The sequence below is a fragment of the Propithecus coquereli genome, unplaced genomic scaffold (genome assembly GCF_000956105.1).
Source record: "Propithecus coquereli isolate 6110/MARCELLA unplaced genomic scaffold, Pcoq_1.0 Scaffold765, whole genome shotgun sequence".
Classification (NCBI taxonomy): domain Eukaryota; kingdom Metazoa; phylum Chordata; class Mammalia; order Primates; family Indriidae; genus Propithecus; species Propithecus coquereli.
The window spans coordinates 620724-640288 of NW_012153785.1; the positions used below are offsets into that span (position 1 = coordinate 620724).

At 48.1% G+C, this 19565-nt stretch overlaps 1 protein-coding gene across 2 annotated transcripts in view; it reads right to left on the reverse strand.

Moving 5' to 3' along the window:
* The window catches only part of PTPN1 (protein tyrosine phosphatase, non-receptor type 1), a 74330-nt gene that overhangs the window by 3266 nt on the left and 51499 nt on the right, over positions 1 to 19565 (reverse strand). Inside the window, exons 2-9 of one of the 2 annotated variants that reach the window (XM_012662446.1) lie at positions 17871 to 17961; positions 14804 to 14904; positions 11774 to 11872; positions 6009 to 6146; positions 2640 to 2849; positions 2072 to 2233; positions 1473 to 1696; positions 21 to 216 (exon numbers count right to left, since the gene is read on the reverse strand). In XM_012662446.1, coding sequence (XP_012517900.1) covers positions 21 to 216; positions 1473 to 1696; positions 2072 to 2233; positions 2640 to 2849; positions 6009 to 6146; positions 11774 to 11872; positions 14804 to 14904; positions 17871 to 17961 — 1221 coding nt within the window. The remainder of the gene's footprint in view (positions 1 to 20; positions 217 to 1472; positions 1697 to 2071; positions 2234 to 2639; positions 2850 to 6008; positions 6147 to 11773; positions 11873 to 14803; positions 14905 to 17870; positions 17962 to 19565) is intronic. The other variant, XM_012662447.1, reaches the window with a different exon arrangement.

Genomic DNA, 19565 nt, shown 5'->3' on the forward strand with positions numbered 1-19565 from the left:
CGCTGTCAGTGAAAACATACCCTGTAGCAGAGGTATGCGCCGGCCGTGAGCACTGTGGCCATGCACATGTTGACCAGGAAGGGCTTCCAGTGAGTCAGAGTGTGGTTCTCCTCCTCCTTGGGTGGCGATGGCTCCCCCTTGGCGGGGAAGGCGGCCTGGACACCTCGCAGACTCCCCCCCATGACCCGACTTCTAACTTCAGTGTCTTGACTCGTGCTGAGGAATCAGAGGGGCAGAGATGGGTTACTTACTTCGGGGAAGATGGATGGCAAGGACACTATTATTATGGGACAAAATCTATGATAAAACGAGCCACATGTAGACAGAGCAGGGTGATGTTAACCCATGCCAGCCAGCCAGCCCCCTCTGCCTGGAAGGATGACCAGGCCACAGCCAAATCAGCCTGAAGTCCATTTGTCACCCACCCACCCCCACACCACACCCAGGGTAGGGTCCACAGGTGCCTGGGTAACTGATCGCTGTGAGGGTCAATTCAGCTGGAGGACCATGGTGTATACACTGTTGTGTGACTTGCCTCCTCACGTACTGCAGCTCCAATGTCTGGCCGCATCGGTACACCCAGATCTTATTCTTTAAGAGCTACAGGATATCCCAACACAGGGAAGAAGTGTAATTTATCTAATCCCTGGATATATCACTGGCTCATCTCTAATTTTTCACTATTATAAACAATGCTACAATAAATACAACTACATGTACATATCTTTACATACTTATTCGGAAACCGCCGCAGGTTAAATTTCTGGATGTGCACTGCTGGGTCAAAGTGTGCCCACATCGTAAAACTTCCCTCCAAAAAGGAGGTACCAAGGACACTGCTGCCAGCAGTCTCAGGCTTGGGCTAACTCCTACTCAGTCTGTAAGCTTCCATGCAGTGCCACCTCCCACAGGCAGCCTTCCTTGACTACCTCAGCATGTACCTCTACCGTGTCATTGTCCACGGGCTCCCAGCACCATATACTGGGGGTCTGCCTCTTTCCCAACAACATGGGATAGAACAGCCCAGGGATACGTTCTAGTTATCACAGTATTCCACATCCATCAATAGGTGCTCAATGTTCATTAAATTGCAAGGAAGTAAGATGGAAATTACTTTAGTCAAGACTACATAAAAAGCTTAAGTTCCCCAAAGGACCACAGTAGGGACTGAAGGTACATGGTAAACCTGGACATCAAATTTCAGGACCAGCAGAGGCCTGACGGAGGCACTGCCATGGGCAGAAACACCCGGCTCAGCTGCACCAAGCCCCCCATTCCAACAAGCACCACAAGGTGGAGCTAGAACCCTACGAAAGCCATTCACTTCCCAGGGCTGCACTGTGCCCCAAACCCAGACAGGAGCAGGTGCGGTGCAGGAGCCCCACTTTCCGAGCATTTCAGTACCAGCACGTGTTTCTGGAACAGAAGGTCATTTCCTCTCGCCCCCACAAGACGGGACCCTCTCACATTACCTCTCCGTGCTGCAGGGGACACTGAAGGAGCTTCTGGTTTTTTCTTCCTTGATGAGGCAGTCTTTATCCTCCTCAGTCTCATCCTTTACCCACTGGTGGTTTGGGAAGAATTCCTTGCATTTCCCATTGTGTGGCTCCAGGACGCGTTTGGGTGGCCGTGGAGGTGGGGGGATGTGCTCGGGTGGGGGCTCCAGGTCCTCGTGGGAGAGCTCCTTCCACTGATCCTGGAAAGAGCAGCAAGAGGAAGTCCCATTGGCGTTCACTCTTGGCTGATTTGTCAGGAAATCCACTCTCCTTTTAGTGAGCAGAGGGGAAGGCTTGGCAAGGGGCTCCCGGCTGCCTGGGGTTCCCGCCACAGCCTTGGAAGATGAAATTGTTTGAAAATATTCTATTCTTCCTATCAACATTCTCTATGTGAGCACTTCAAAGGCAGAAATGGGAACATGGGGAGCACTTCGACAACTTTCTAGCTATTTTAAACATGAAGGGTACCTATCTCCTGACATCTGACAGTGTTTGAACTCTTACAACTGACAGCCACCTTCAAAGACAAAAACTTAAAACCATCACCCTTGGATTAAAGGAAAAGCGATGCTGACCTGCACTGAGGAGTCTCCCATGATGAACTTGGCACCCTCGATCACAGCTAGGTAGGAGAAGCGCAGCTGGTCCGCTGTCTGGATCAGCCCCATCCGGAACTTCCTCATTTCCAGCAGTACTTTCTTGATATCAACGGAAGAAGGGTCTTTCCTTTTGTCCATCTGAAAGACACAATTCACCCAGGTCTGACTTTCAAGTGCAACGTGACTTTCCATGTTTCTGAAGAAGAGTGTTCCAGTTTCTACTTAGGAAAAACCACAGCAGGGAGGCAGAGGAATTCTAGAAAATGTGAGGAACTGCATGAAATGGGGACCATTTGAACACAGGGCTAAAAGAGTTAAGAATTAGAAGAGGATTCTTTGGCTCTGTCTGGATTCCACGTTAAAACTGGGAGCATCCCTGCAAACAAAGCTATTCAGGACAAAGCTGCTTTCACAGGGGAGAAGCTGTTACAAAGTGAAGGTCAAAGCGGAGGAAATGCACTTGCCAAAGGAGCCGCGGCCAGGCCAAGGCAGGAGTTCGAAAGCATTCCCTGCTCTTCCCTGGCACCCGCAAGGGCCTCCTTACCAGCAAGAGGCAGGTGTCGGCCAGACAGAAGGTCCCTGACCTGCCGATGCCGGCGCTGCAGTGCACCACGATGGGGCCGTGCTCCGGGCCGAGCGAGCCTGACTCTCGGACTTTGAACAGAAAGTTCAGGAACGAGGCTGGTGACTCAGGGACTCCAAAGTCGGGCCATGTGGTATAGTGGAAATGTAAGATCTCTCGAGTTTCTTGAGTCTGAAAGAGAAAAATACTCATGACGATTCTAAGAGAATCATCTGTACGTAAGTCGCTAATTCCAAGCACACACATGGTGACTTTCCACTCACCTAACTCGAAGAGGAATGTTCATTCTCAGACTTTCTCCCAGGGTCCCTGCACCCCGTCAACAAACACCAGGCACTGGGTCCAGGCCTGTACTCAGCATGGAACCTGCAGGGTGCTCCTGCTCAGATTTCACTGTCCCTCAGGATGGAACCGTCCCCTCACCTCTTTTCTCCAATGTCCCTGTCACTTCCACAGTCTACATGGTTACAACTGGCTCCTCTCTGCCTCACGAGTCACAGCGACACTGCGTTGCCACCCACGAGAATCCTGTCCTGGATCCCTGCAAGGCTGCCCGTGAGAGTGAAAGTCCCTGCATGTGCGGGGCACCAGCTCTGGGCAACTCAGGGCTTTTCAAGACTATTTGGAAGTTTCAGAGGATTGTCATTTTAGAGAAAAACTAACCAACTCAGTCTCCAAAGACCACAACGTGTGGCTCAACACCCAGCTGAAGAGACGGTCGTGAGGAGGCCGTGACAGGAAGAGCAGCAGCTGCCCTGTGAGCTGAGCGCGTACGTGAGCTGGCACCGGTTCTCCCACCAGCCCTGCAGGCAGGCGCCCCCATTCTTCCCACTTTCCTGATGGGCAGGCTGAGGCTCACAGGTGGAGAGCCATGTTCAGGGCCTGCTGCAGATACTTCTGAAGGAGGACCTCAGCCCTTGTCCCAAAATGTACCTTCCCCTGGACTGGTCTGCCCCCAAGGAGCAGCTGGGTGCTGTTTCCAGCTCTGCTCCTTCCCCACACCTTCCGGTGGCCATGATCAAAGGTGATTCTCAGTGGGGGAGAGTGCTCAAGACCTCTACTACCTAAGAGCGTGTGGGAAATGCGGACTCAGGTTAAGCAAGGCCCTGAGAGGGAAAGAGTCCCAGGATCGCCAGTCTCCTGATGTGGGTGTGGCAAGAAGGCTGCAGACAAAAACCATGCCAGCCTTGAGGGTCTCCCTGCTCCATGGCCCCAGGATAGTCCCCAGGCCACCTGGAGAGCAGCTGATGATGAAACGCTTCAGGCCAGAGACCTGCTTACGAACAATGTAAGCATTTGGCAAATGCGCACAACATGCCAACCAGGTGACAGCACCATGCCAGGCGTGTAAGGGCAAAGATACCACCTTGCCCTCACAGCCTAGTTACTGTGACTCCCTCACTCGACTGTACGAAAACACATAACACACAATACAACGTAACCTCGGCCACCAACTTCACTTGATATTCTGCAGAGCCAGGAGCGTCTGTACCTTAGGATGATTTACAGAATCGCACTAAGCAATTCCACTCTTTCCTCCCTAGAAAGTGATCTCCATTTAATGGCATTGAAGGGAAAGAAATTTCTCTTCTATTTCAGGGGGAAAGACATGCACTTAAAAAATATTTTTAAAACTGAACGAGAAAAAGACATGCCAAAAGCAATTTTTCTTTCGATCTTTAAAAAGGTGTAGGTTCCCTCCTGGAGACACCCTCCCTCATACCTGCTCACCTATTGCAAGGAATTCATTCTAGGCCTGTGCTTGAACAGACACCCATGGCTGAGAAAAGACTTTTTAAAAACAAAGTCTGTTGGAGCAAACAGATCCTAACATCAAAACCTATGAGCTGTATTCACTCTACCAAAAAGCAAAAAGCACAAAGCTCTTGTGCTCTGTCTAAATTCAGTCTCCCTCAACAAGCAGGAGTTTACCAGAAGTCACTCTTAATCTCAGGCTTGCAAGTGCTGAAACGCATTTTTTAAAAAGTCTACCACATAATCCTTCAGGCACATTCCAACACGCAGCCAGCGTTGGTCCTGAGAACCCTCCACCCACCACGCTCGAAGAGCCCCACACGGCTGCAGCAGGGCTGGCGGCTCCAGCGCCAGAGCGGGCAGAGAGCAATCCCAGAAGCTGTGCCACTGCATTTCTCAGAAGCCACGCTGCTTGAACCCCTCCTCTACTTCCCGGTAACCTATGGCTAAGTTCTAGATCTTACTTTTAACTCTGGACTGAGTAACAGGAGCCACGATGACTATAAAGCAGTGCATGAAAAGTGAAGCCGTGGACTCAACCCGAAGCAGAGCCCTGCCCTTCCGCACGGCCCAGGAGCCCCACTCCAAGTGGTCTCCGTCACCCCGCCCTCCCCTAGACAAGCCCATGTGATGCCCCCCACGGTACCAACTGCCCCTTTCTGAGCAAGTGCCCTGAGCCCGGTGCTGGTCCAACCCTTCCCATATGGGACCTCCCGGGACCCTTACAAACCCAAGTCTGACAGAAGAGGAAACAGACACCATGAGAGGTAGTGTCCCTTGCTCAAGCCCAACAGTGTGACATGCTGGGGCCAGGATTCAACCTCAAACAGCTCGGTTCCAGAGGCTAGTGGCTGACCACTGTGTTTACTGGCGTCCCCAGGCACTGCCCAGAGCTCCCTTCACCGCTCTTAGCACCAGCGTGGACCCCACTGAGTGGTGGCTCCAGGAATTATTCCCAACCTCCAGGGGCAGGCGGTGCTGCTTTGCACAGTGCCTCACCATGTCCCAAGGCCATCTTTTAGCACCAGCAGCTGATGTTATAGAGTCTTCCCAAAATAAATAAACCCAAGACCTCACCTAGAAAGCTCCCACTGGCTAGGAAACTGGAATCAGCCTGGGGGGCTCCTCTCCCCTCGCTACAGATGAGGGGACTGAGCAGCGCCAAGGCACCAGCATGCTCCGCTGGTGCTGAACTTGCAGGTTGCCACTCAGTCCCTCTGCAGTTGTACGGGCAGGAATCAATCATTGTTAGGTAAGAAACTGCCTTTTCCCTAAGAACTGGTGTTAACCAGCATTAAAGTTTAGAGCGAGTGCTCTGTGGAGAAGGTGGCACCTATGGCCTCTGCCCTCCTGGTCACTTGGTGGGTACATATGTAAGCCCTGCTCACCACAGTGCCCAAACCACGTCTTTCTTTTTTTTTTTTTTCCGCTCTTTTTTTTAGGGGAGGGCAGGGGAGTGAGCCTAAACCACATCTCGCCCAAGATGTGGGAACATTGGTGTTAGGGAATATCATGCAAGGAAGGAGACATCTCAACCAGTGACCACCGAAGCACCTGAGTGCACGCCCCGCTTACCGTAAGGTTTTCCAATTCTAACTGCCGCACTGTATAATACGACTTGATGTCTTCAGAGATCAATGTTAATTTCAAATTCGTATCTTCAAAGGTCATTTCTCTTTCTTCTTTTTGTGGCCAGTACTGTGCACATTTTAACTAAGGGAGGAAATAACATTGAATTATTGTGAGCAACTGACTGTTTTCCTATGGCCGGAAACGTGGAGTACATTCCATGAGCTTCTTGATAACCCAAAGGCCTGGGGTTTTCTGAACATGGAAGTCGTGGTTAGTGCAGCTGCCGGCCTCTTGGGATGGGGGGGCAGGGGTTGTGAAGGTCCTGTCCAGGACTGGGTGTGCAGACAGGGATCAGACTTTCAAATCCAGCAGGCCCTGGTTATCCGAAGCAATGAAGTGCTGCAGGGGTCTGACCCTTTGTCACAACCTATGAAGCAGATTGCACAAACAGCTTCGCCTTTCACAGACTCCTTTACGTAGCCATTTCAGACATTGCCAAGGACCTGAGCGGGATGATGGCACAGAGTGCAGGTGACTTGCCCTGCAAACGGGGCAATTGCAAACAAGACCGGAAGAGACTGCAGGGACGCCCTTTGGAAAGGCTGAAGGGTTATAATCAAACGCAAACTAACTTTCGGAGAAGACGTGCAGAGGGCGCCTCAGGGTTTGGAATCACCCTTTCATTCGGGTTTGGTTCAGTTCAGAAAAATATTTTTGATGCTGTACTTTGATAATCTTAGAAACTATTTGATGTTCTTGATTTAAATGTAGCTCATTAAAGTTTTCTTTAAAACAAGCAAAGTCATAAAGATCTGGAGTCTAAGAAAAAAAGTTTGACTCAAGTTTAGTGACATACTTTGCTTGAACTAAGTCTCTGCACCGAATAACCGAAAGGTTATTCAAACCTTTCGGCTTGTGGATGAATGTTCTGGCCAAAAATGGCAGGTTGACAGGGGCTAAGCTGCCGGGTCTATGAGCCAGAAGGACTGACCATATGCCTAGAAGAGGAAACCTCAAAGACCTTATGACTCTGTCAAACCAAGTGTCACTGTGTAAACAGCTCTTTGGCAAATGACACTTGTAGTTCACATGCACTCACTCAGTCCATACCTCCTCTGGGGCCAAGGATGATGTGGGTGAAGGAAGCCACTTCAGGGCCAGCCCTCTGTCATCAAGACAGACTGCTGTGGCCAGTAGTGACAAGGTGGACTGTGGGAAGGGCTGAGGGGGAAACACTACGGATGTGCCACAGGAACTCAGAAGAGGGAAATGCTTCAGGCCGCCCAGGTTACCGGAAAGAGAGATCAGAGAAAGCTCTATGGAAGAGGCAGGTCTGGAAGGCAATTAGGATGTCCTAGGTTAGGGAGTGACTGCAAAGAAGTCAGGCTCAGAAGAGCACCTGGAGAAGGGGCCAGGAGAGACCCCAATCACAGCGCACTGTGGCAGCAGGCCCAGGAACTGCGGCACCACGTGGGGCAACAAGGAGACAGGAGGCACGTGAGGAAGGTGAAGGCAGAACCACAAATGCCTACTGGTCCTGCTCTAATGAAGCTGGCAGCTGCCTCCCAAACAAAACCAAAGCAAAAAGCGAGAGAAATAAACTGAGAAACACCAGGTTGTGATGCCAGCACAGCATCAGACTTCATGGCCCCAGATCAGAAGCCAACAGAGCTTCCTCAAGAGCCCAGGCATGGCCTGTTCAAAGTCGCAGCCCATGTTATCTGCCTACATTGACAATGCGTTGCCAGAGACAAACTCCTCAAATGGGGCCAATCTGTCAGCACCAAAGTAATTCTGTCACTCAGGACACAAAGGTATTAATTATATAGCGAGACCCTTGCTCAGCCAGGGTTGGTGGGGGCGGGGCAGCCAAGAGCAAGACCTCAGAAGAACGTGACAGGATGTGTTTATTCCCACGCGTCCACTAATTAGAGCTTGTGATGCCTCAAGACTCCAGAAACAAAGAGACTGAGCTGGTAGGCTCCAGACCACCTGTGCTGCAGTGGGCACTCGACACAGCAAGCAGAGACAGAGGGAAGCAGAGATCAGAAACGCAGAGGGGCCTGTCACTACAGAGGAAGAGGCCAGCGTTCCTCGTCTCATGAGCAGCGTAGAAAACTCTCTTAAATCTCACCTCCATACAGCAAGCATTCACTTTCAAAATCAAATATAAAGCCTAACAAACCTCTATAATGTAGATAAAGACCAAGACTTTGAAATTCTACAACTGAGGAATTCTGTCATAAACTAAGTATCGATCGCCCGATATTTATTTTTAAGAACATTTACACATTTATAGTAACATGCTATGCTCTGCTGTCATTTTCTGTAGAAATTTTTGTTTTAACATACAAAATCGAATAAAAAATTAGACACAAGATCCCCATTTCCGGTTATCCTCTTGTACTGATATACATGGACTTGAAAAGCAGACTGATTTGTATTAGAAAGCAAAGTTCAAACCGAGTCCTATCTGGGGTTGGCACAGACGGGAACTCGGTGGTGCAACATGCTGGCGTGTCCTGCAGCTGCCATTTCCACTGTGAAAGCAGATGTCAGAGACTGTGCTTGGGGCTTTCCCAAACTAACTGCTAGGCGGTCTTAGCAAACACCTATCAAAGTCATCTGTAGTGACCCTGCGATGGAAGATTTGGTTTTCCCAAAGAATGATTAACAGAGAACTAAGGAAGCAGAGTGTGAGAGGTGAATGAATCCTAAGGTACTCGTGATACAAAACGCAGCAGTGTCTTGTGCACAAAAGCACCTGAGAGCAGACAGGTGGTTTAGCAGCGATTTCAAGAGAGATGCAGGCGGTGTTCTGCAATGGCAAGTTACACCTGCTGTGCTTCCCTCCCCAGTCTAAACAACCATCCCAACCCTCACACACATGCACACTCTACACCAACATGTCTAAAGTAGTTTTTAAATTGAACCAATGAGAACGCTGGCCATTTGGATGACCCCAGTCTAACACACACAATCATCCTCTGTATAACTGGCTTCCAGGAAGCGTGGGGCCCCAAAAGATAACAGGCAGGTTTGCCAAAAATAAGAGGGAGCATCCTACACTATTTATTGAAGAAAGGAAACCAAAAAACAAATATGCATTAAATGAAAACTCCCCACAAGCTGGTTTTACCATGGGCTGTGTGGGTAGTTTATAACTAGATCAGCTGAGCAAGTAAGACACTGTGACTTCTCATGATTTTTCCCACCCAGCCCTCTGGGAGTGATAATGTTGATGTGGAACTTTAAGAATCTCAAACTACATGTTGCTTTTCATGCCAATCTGTGTGCCCAAATGACCCCGAGCAGAATGGAGTACTTAAAGAGGCAAACAGGGACTACTGTCACATTATCAAACTAAACCGTAATAAAACCAACCAGCCATGGTTTTCGAGGGTCAACACAGTGATCCAACGGGAAAGGCTGTCACAGTGGATCTATGATCCATTTGTGGTCAGCCTTGGGCGGGAGACGACTGAGAGCAGGGCCTGCATAACTACAGTGCTGTTCACAGCCCTTGCTGTAACGCGACAACAGCTGCTAAAGCAAACCACTTGCTAACTAAGAGCAAAGAGGTTTTACCAGAACTTTTAGCAACAGAGAAAGAAAGAAAAAGCAAATGCTACCTGATGATTTTTGAATGAATGTCTTGATTTAACATTTCTAGCCCTCAATATCAAATAGACCAGTGCATCCCACCCGGGGACAACATTGCCTGCCAGAGGACACTGGGTAAAATCTGGAGTCCGGACATGGAGACACGTCTGACTGCCTCATCTGGAGTAGAGGTGCTACTGGCCTCAGAGATGCTGCTGAGCCTCCATGAAAAAAAAGCACAGCACAGCAACCCCGCCCCACTCCCCAATAGAAAGCGACCCGGCCCAGTGTCAGCAGCGCCGAGGTCGGAGCCCGCACCTGTGCCGAGCTGTGCTGAGCCCGTCCACCGGCCGCCGCGCATCCGTTTCCCTTGAGGAGAGTGTGTGTTGTGGGAACCTAATGTGTTGTTTCTTTATTCAAAATTGCTGACAATAGTGGTGAAGGGTGGTGATTTGCTTCAAATTTGTAACTTCACATTTTACTAATCAAACCACTGAAGCAGAAAGAAAAAAAAATAAAAACCACTTTCACTGAAAAAGTTATTTTCTAAGATAAGATGCATAATTTCAGCAACTGAACACTCCTTATCTGTCATTGTTGAGCGAATACATACTTGCATTTTAAAAAAAAGTGGGCAGAGGCAAAAAAAAAAAAAAAAATCCTCAAAACCCAATGATTTTAAACATGTGCTGTCCATAGAGGAATATTTTATGTGAGTAACTAATACCGTTTCTTTTTGTGTGTGGGGAGGGAAAAGGCTTTGTGGTTAATGCTTCGAGTTTTCACTGCTGAAGTTTCCTTTGATGTGTTACTTCTTTACACTTGTATTTTTTATGCTCTAGGGCCATGACTGCGCTTTCTTTGGAGGGGTGGCTTCTCTGGAGCCCTCATGTTCTTTTGGCAAGCCACGTCTGTGACCCAAGGCGGCCAGGACAGCTGTGAGTGGTGCCCCAGCTGCGCCCAGACCTGGCAAGGCCCGGGGACACCCAGTTCTCTGTTCCTATCAGTCTCCACAATCCTCAGCTCATCTTCTCCTCGGGTCGTGAGCCCTGAGGCTGGGGAGCCCCAGAAGTCGGGGCAGGGCTGGGGAGGAGCGAGGGCAGGGAAGGGGAGGAGAGCTGCACACGTACCATCCAACGCAGGAGAGAGGCTGTTAAGAAGGAGGCAATGCCAACAGAGCAAGGAGGGTGTGGGACAGTGCAGGCTGGAGGCTGAGCTGAGGGCAGACACAGAGGCTGCCTGGGAGTGGGATGAGCGTGAGCACTGCGATTCCTCAGCCCAGAGCACGTGGTAAGCAACTAAAAAGAGAAAGTTTCTCCTGGCTGGAGTGTGCAATGAGAAGACTCCTGGGTCCAGGGAACTAGGCCAGACATGCAGGGTGCTGTGAGCCACGTTATGTACTGTCCTATGGGGCGAGGGGAGCCACAGCAGGGTTTCCAGCTAGGAAGAGCTGTGGTCAGACTTGAGGGACAAAGATCATTCTGGAAGCATGGTGCAGAATGGACTGAGGGGAGCACACTGAGAGGTGGGGGTGGCTAAAGGCACAGAGGCGTGACGGGTGGTGGCCTGCCCAAAACGTACACCTGTGTCCACATACTATCCCAAGGGATGTTTTAAGAGTAGCGAAGAATGTGGAATGTCACCAACCCCGAAGTCGGTGCACAAGCAGAGCACGTCCACTTTGAGGACACGGGACGAGGTGTCTTATGGAGGCACTTTTCATCCGCGGTCCAGCTGCTCCCACAGCTCAGCATGGGCGGCTCTAGGGGGCACACTTTTACCAGCCAAAAATCCAGAAATGATGAAGATACACCAAACACTTAATTTTCAAAGTAAAACTAGGTTTACCCAGCTCCATGGTGCAACAGCAGCAGCACAGGAACCACAGCTGAGAGGGAAGCACACACGTCACATTCTGCAGAGACGACCGATGGGGCTGGGAAGGAGTCAAGGGCAATTTTCCTCCCCCCTTTTTATTCTCTTAATTGCCTTGCTTACAACACACATGTTTACATAGCACTACTTTTTTTTTTTTTTTTTAAATAAAAATGATACTAACGGAAATATACAAGTAATAAGGAAAATGAAGAAATTCAGACAAAATGGTAACTCTGTGGACTGGTATACACACGGTGACATAAATGGCAAATGAATCCACGACTTACCGACCCTTTCTCCATCACTCTGTTGAGCATGACAACACCCCTGCTTTTCTGTTCCCACACCATCTCCCAAAAGTGTCCACACGTATTAGGCAAAGGGCCCTGCAAACACAATTACACAACGTGTGACATCTGAAACATAAACATACCACAGCGTGAGCTCACCTTTGGTGGTTAGCGGATGACGGCACCCTTGGGCCTCCCCAGCTGAGGCAGAGCGGTGGCCGAGGCTGAGACAGAGACCCGCCTCTTCCTGCCTAGTGGTAACTGTTGTTCTATTTTCTTCCACACAGTGAAAGGTCATTTCTGCATCTCAGTTCAGGGCTGACCAACCCGGGACAGAAATCGTTGATGCTGCTTTCTGGCTCAGGCTGGCCGGCTGAGGGGCCCCACCGAAACCCACCCCTCAGAGCAGGTGCACTACAGGACAAAACTCGTGGGTGCAGGCGCGAAGCAGTGTGGGGACAGGACCAATCTTAATGCTTCTCTCAGTTTGAGCCCCAGCTCCAATCACTTGTCATCTTGTGATGCTAGGCAATCACTTCACCTCTCCATGCCTCAGTTTCCCCATCTATCTCACTTGACTAACAACAGTACCTATTCATAGACTTGTGAAAATTAACTATATTCATATATATAAAGGGCTTAGCACAGTCCCTGAAATACAGTAAGTACCTAATAAAATGCCAGCTACTATGCTTATTATTAGTAAGGACGAGCCTGACCACAGACAGCCTTCATCCTTAGACCAAGGAACTTAAGAGATGTGGACACACAAATGGTCATTCAGGTGGCCCAAGCAGTACACTGTCACTGGGGCACGGTGGGGTGTTTGCTGAGCAGCTAGAGCCTGTCTCACTCCAGCCCACCTGGCAATGGGCACAGGGTATGAATGTCTCGGAGTTTGTACCCACTGTCAGTACCGCCTGGAAGGGACACCACCTATCACCTCCACGTCAGAGCCTGTTACCTCCGCGGGCCAGCACCGCCTCTCGTCTACTTTCACCCAGGTTGTCCTTATTCTTTAAATCCGTGCCCTGTAAGTCTTGTCACACTTTGTTTGACCACACTAGCCCTTGGTGCCCTCTCATTCTTCCCAGAACTCATCTCGAACTTACTGCCTGAACCCAGACAATTCAGCACTGCGCAGCAGGGACTCAGACAGTAGCAGAACACGTGGGTTGCCCCTTCCCCACAGCTAACAGGACAACAGCTCCTGGCAACCAGAAATCTCATGGCGCCTGGCTGGCTAACTGAGCCTTCCATCCTCCGCCCCGGGCATGACGACACTCTCAACTACTCACCCAGGGCCCTCCCCACCCCCCAACACCACCCTGGTTTAGGATGTGTCGGGAGGGTGACAATCGCATACAACCTGTGAGGGCACAGCTCACACCTAGTTGATACGTCATGGGCGAGGTAAAGAAGGGGCCCCTTGTACATTATTCTCTAGTTTTCTATACTTCTTTTAAAATATGAGAATAGAGACTGGTATTATTTGCATAATGAATTTTGAAAATAAAAAAATGGGAAGAGTTTTGGGGCTTGTGAAATGTTTTAGTTATAGTGTCTAGGGGTGCTCCTTTGGGGTCCGACTGATTTGATTCCTTTTGTAAATCCCAGGGTAAAGGGAGACAGTGTAAGCAGCTTACCAACATCCTAAATAGGACAGAATTCCACAAGTCCCAAGGACCTGCTAGGGCATGGGGTGGGCAGGACAGGGGTATGAGTTTTCATGGTGATTTCCTAATGCTCCATTTGACATTACACACCCTCTGACGGTATACGATGGCTGAAGAGCTTCCTGACCCCACGTCCAAGTTGAATGGCTGAAATCGGGAAGTAGGAAATTGGACTTTTCCAAAAAGAAAAGTCCTCAAGAAGCCACTTTTGCCTCAACCTCTTCTCATCAGCTTGCCGCCCCTAGGCATCTACCAGCCCCCACCAGCCCACCCTAAACACCCTAGAGGTGTTGGGAAGACCAGGGGCTCAGGACCTGGCAAAGGCCTCCCTGTATTCACACAGCAAGAAATTCCTCGATGGCCCCACGAGACTACACACAGCTTGGGTGATGCTCCACGCACTGACCGGGAGACACCTGGGCTGATTTTGGTCATGGACAGGGAGGAATTGGGACAGGACCAAAAAGCCCTGAAGAAGGGCCTTTGCTGGATATGCCCTAATCTAGCTCCCTGCCCAAAGCTGCCCTTCTGCACAATGTTTCTGGCTTCCCCAGAATTTTAATTTTCAAATATTAAGAATTATGATGTTCAAAAATCACCCTATAGCCTAAAGCCACATATAAGGTTGATAAGCTGATATGGAACGGGAAAACAAAAGTACAATGAAAAATAGAACAAGAAACTTAGACTGTTTAGACCAACTTACAGGTAACAGGTTAAGATTTAAGAAAATTAATTAAAAAGAAACTACTTTATCCCCTTTCCCAGATACCTACGGTCTTTTAGTCACATACCATTAAGTGTTTTACAAGAGGTTCAATTATTAAACCACTCTCATGATTTTTTTCCATAAAGATGCCAAAAGCCAATAGGAATTTTAAGTGGATTTTCATGCTTGTTCACGTGATCTAATGATGCTTTTTCTGGACTAAAGAATGAGGACCTGCTGGGTTGATCTGAATGGCTGTCTGGACAAAGATTCCTGGTCTACTGCCAACTCTCTTAGATTTGCCATCAGAAGCATTTGATGCTCTGGGGCAAATACTTCCGGAATCAACACAGGTACGAGCCCTCCCCCCGCCACAGCTCTGCTGCCTCTGTCCAGACTGCAGGCAATTCTGACACGTTAATGCTGCTTTCCATAAGCTCTCATTCCTAGCACTGTCATATCGTACTTCCCCAAAAAGTTTAGTGCTACAAACAAAATGAACCTCTGAAGGAAGAATTTTTTTCCTCACTTGTTGCTTTTGGTTTGTTTAAAACCAGACCTTCTAAGGTATGTGGCAGATTTTATTTGAGGTGTAGATAACAGCATTCTAAAATTCTTAAGTTGACATTAAAATCTGCTTACCTGGGTAAGAATGTAGCTCCTTTGGGCTTCTTCCATTTTTATCAAACTAGCATTGATGTAGTCGTTGTCTTCTTGATGTAGCTTAATCCGACTATGGTCAACTGAAAGACAAACCAGAACTCAGAGGCTAACCCTGGAGGAACAGAGCGTCTACACGCAGGCAGTGCACCCCACGGAAAAGCAAAGGTGACTTGATGGCAGTGAGGCCATTCACAGTGGCTGAGGCCTTGCTGTTTTAGTTAAGATTCGTCATCCATGTGGAGTGACTGGTGTTTTCAGAAAGGCTTTTCTAAAGTGTTTGAAACTTCACACTACACAGCAACAGCGATAAACTACACTAAAACATATACATGTCCTACTCGGGAAATCTGTTCTTAGGTCATATCTTCCCATGATGCTTATCACTCTCCCCTAAACCTGACGGGCCTGACAGGGGCATCAAAGGATCTGTTCTCTGATGCTTAACACAAACTTTTAAAGGGTAAAAAATATAGTGGCTTCAATCTTTAAAAGGGAACAAAATGCACCAAAAATTCCACCCAGCCCCACAGCTGTAGTTGGTACAATGAACTATAATAAGTAGGATTTATGATTGCACCTCAACCTACCCTATGTCCAGTGGTTTCAAGATTAAATGACCTAAGTACACAGCAGCGTCAAAAGTCATACCTTGAATTCCTTTATAAAAAAATTTTCTTTTTTTCTAAAGTTCAAGTATAATGAACTTAAATGATCCTAAAATTTTCAAATTCAGAACATATCTTAATCAAATCACAGATATTTAAATAAAATTTAACTGGAAAAATCTCCAAATCCAAAACACTGAAACTGTACTAAATGCACCTTTTAGATTAGTTTTTAGAAATAACGTCACTTGGAAGTTCTGCCCCAGGTTACTGAAAAAAACGCAGTCACTTTTTTTCTCTCATCATTACTTTGTCAGAAAAGCAGTGGTTCCCTGAGGGCCACTTTCCCCATCCTGTTAGTGTAGCTATTAATAATAACAGCGGGTGGGTACTTTTATTTCTGGCATGGCACAAGGGATGATGAACTCTAAGCTTAATACAAATTGACACATTTAGGTAATTTTTAAGTGGATCATAGAGATATAAGGTCTCAAAAAACAAAACAAACTATGACTGGCATTAGTGGGTTATGCGAGTGGGTTCAAATAGTACTGGTTGACCTTGGGCAAATAACTCAACCTCTGAGCCTTGCTGTTTCTGCTTGCTGAATGGTAGGTGACAAGAGGGTCGCAGTTAGAGTCAATGAGTAATGTGTGTACAAGGCCTAGCTCAGCACTCGGGACCAGGCAAGTGCCCAGTAACTTGCTGCTGTTGTCATCAGCACTAGCACTGTGAGACGGGCAGTAGGTCACCTGCTACCTTCAATCATTCTCTCCATTTTCCCTACAACCTTAATAATTACTTCTTCTACTGGAGGGTAGGAGTAGGGGAGAAATACGAGCAATGAGATTGGAGGCGAAAAAGTTTGGGAATTGTTTCCCTGGAACAACATTTTAATTGCTGTTTTTTCCTTGTAAAACTGGGTCATAAAACCATTTAGATGAGGAATAATAAAAAGTGTAGCGAAGGAATATCATAGACATTCCCAAATTCAGAGCAAGCATGGCAAGAGCTAGAGACGCAGGGTATCCTGGCACTGTGTGAAAGAGGTGGACAGTGACTGTTCTGTTGCACTCAGATCAGCTGTCTGGAGGTTTCTGGCCAGGACTTCATAGCGGATCACCGAGGTTTTTTGTTTTTAAATAAATACCTATGAGGCGCCTCAGCCTAGACATTTGCTAAATCAAGAGTATAAGTTGTTGGGGTGCAATCACGTCACCTATTAACCTAGAATTGCACTTCAGATGTTCCTGGCAACATCCTTTTCTACTACAGCCAACATTTATTGAGTACTTAACTACGTCTGAGCAAGACACTGGGCTAAGTGGCTTATGTTGTTTCATTTCATCCTCACACACTCCTATGAGAGAGGTGTGACTCCTATTTTAGTGAAGATCGAAGAGGAGAACAATTTGCCCAAAGCCACAGGGCTCTAAGTGGCAGAGCTGAGGTACAAACCCAGGCAGGGCACCACAGCAGCAGGTCAAGAGGCACATGCTCTGTACCAATTCTAGCTCCATTTTTATGACCCTTCCCGGAATCTAGGTGCCACACAGTCAGGGCAGGATGCACTGCCAACCCTCCTGGCAGAGAGCACTGACAGCTGCCACTCACAGGACACACAGAAAGTGCCCGTTGGAGGACTGACTACTGAATCTTCTGCACCCCTGGCAGAGCATACTGCCATGGAGACGTCAGCAGCCACAAGCCTGCTCCAACTGACAACGTCTAAAGACTCTGGAGGGGAGTCGAAAAGGTTTCTGTGGCCTAGAGAAGATGGCAAAGTTCAGGTCCTATACTGTTTTGGTTTTCCTTACTTTACACAAATTCTAACATGTTTAGTTACTGACATCTAAGATGTCAGCAGATTGAAAGCCAATCCCTCAGAAGGCAGAGGAGGCTGCCAAAGGCCAGCAGGCACACTGATAACCAGAAGCAAGAGCTAACAGCAGAAAAGAAGGAGAAAAACAACAAAGGTGGGGGACAGGTTGGGGGGACTCGAAGCAGAGCCGACTTGCACATTCATCGGAGCGGATGAACAGCCCCCACCCCTGAATGCCTGTGCAGACCACAATCACAGCTCAGCACAATGCTTGGGGTCTAATAATACTGTCGCTGAGTCACGCAGAAAAGGTTATATTATGCCTGCTATACTCTGCTTCAGCTGGTAGGAAAATGATTCATCACAAAAACAGTCAAAGCTAAAAAAATGTACTTTGAACTTCGCTGCATTTTCCAGAAACTGAAACCTTACTCCTTCTACAATGGTGGAGAAATGAACCATTACTATAAGTCTCTAATTCCTTTATTATAGGAAACAATCAAGTCATAAACCTCTGCTGCTACTGGTTTATCACCAAACCCCAGGGCTAAAGGAGTCTTGGCTGAAAGGCCTTGCAGCTGAGCAAGAGTGAGACCTGTACTGCCACGTGGATACTTACAAGGACTGACGTCTCTGTACCTGTTTCGGTTTTTGTTCTTAGGAAGCTTGGCCACTCTACATGGGAAGTCACTGGCTTCGTGTCGGATATCCTACAAAAAAAGATAAAGAGTTTTCTTTTGAGATCTTTGGCTTCAGGAATTCATCCAGACATTTAACTGAGCACCAGGCATTGAGAAGACCTGGTACAGAAACAGACATCAAAGAGAGCCAGGCAGCATGGGACAGGCAAGGTGGTAATTCAGGGGTATGTACAAGGTCCCGGGAGGAAAAATGAAGAGGACTGAGCACTGGCCTAGGGTGAGAAGCAGTGACAGAGGCTGGAAGCTGAAAGATGAGGAAGAGAGCAGAGACAGAAGGGGGAATATTTTACTCCAGAACACCCTTCGTGGCAAAGGCAAGAGGGCTGGAGACCCATCTTATGCCAGAACAGTGAGTGGGTGGTGGGAGGCACGGCAGATGGCTGGAGGACCCGGGAGGGGGGCCAGATCTTGAAGAGCCTCGAGTGCCAGGCCTGGGAGTTTCAACTGCAATCTTCCACAAAGCTATAGTTGTTAAAAACAGATAAAATGCACTTTTATGCCATCAGACTATCCAACTGCTTTCCTAGGAGGTGCGGAACAAATCCTATCACTCCTGGATTAAGAGAAGACCCGCATCAGGCCTCCTGTTAGATTGATAACACGTCTAATTTTGCTCTCTCCCAAAAAATGACTATAATCACATTAAACAATCTTTTATTTGTAATTTGTTTTATTATTAAAAAAAATACAGACAACAATGTGAATGTATTTATTGCCACTAAACTGTATACCTAAAAATGGTTAAAATGGTAAATTTTATATTTTGTGTATTTTACCACAATTAAAAAAGAAAAACCCCCCAGGGGAGAACAGGAAAGCAGACAACAGCAACAGAATTCTGGAAGCTGAAAAGCAGACTGATTTGTAGTTGGCAGATCTGAGAAAGTGTAATTACAAGCCAGCAGTGGGAAAGCCAAGAACCACCCGAGATTCCTCCGAAGGCTCAGGAAGTGCTGCCACTCTGGAAGGAGGGGTGGGATTCCCTGCAGCAGACAGGGGCGGAGCTGAGAAAAGCTGGATCGCCATCCCACCCCCCAAGCTCCTTCCATGCACTTGACACTTCTGCAGAAAACTAAAGGTCTACTTTCCGGAAAATGTAAACCAGAGGTCTCTGGAATGGAGCTAGACTGGCACAGGGGAAGATATGAGTGCTCTACCAAAAACAAGGGGTTAGGTAGCCACGTACAACCTAAATACCAGGAGACCTCTTTCTCCATTAGATACCCACACAGCTGGCAGCTAGATCCTTCCCCTCCAGATAGGAGGCAGAGCACTCTCTAGATGATCTGACCAGGTAAAAGGCAAGATGGAAAGATACTATCATCAGAGCATGCAACTAACAGCCCCCCCCCCCCCAGCTTGGGCGGGGTAGGGGCTCACACCCAGCCCCATGTCCCTCCTTCAATCCTGGGACCCCCTTGCCCCCACCCCAGGCCTTGTGGCCAGCTCAGTGTCAATAGGCCCCTTATACCAGCTCAGGGCTCTCAATCTCCTACAAGCCCCTACTTTCAATCATGTGCAGACACTACCAATGACTAGATGCAACAGGAAAGTCTCTAAAAATAAAAACCAGGAAAAAACCTCCTTGGATTCCACAAACAACAGAGAATAGA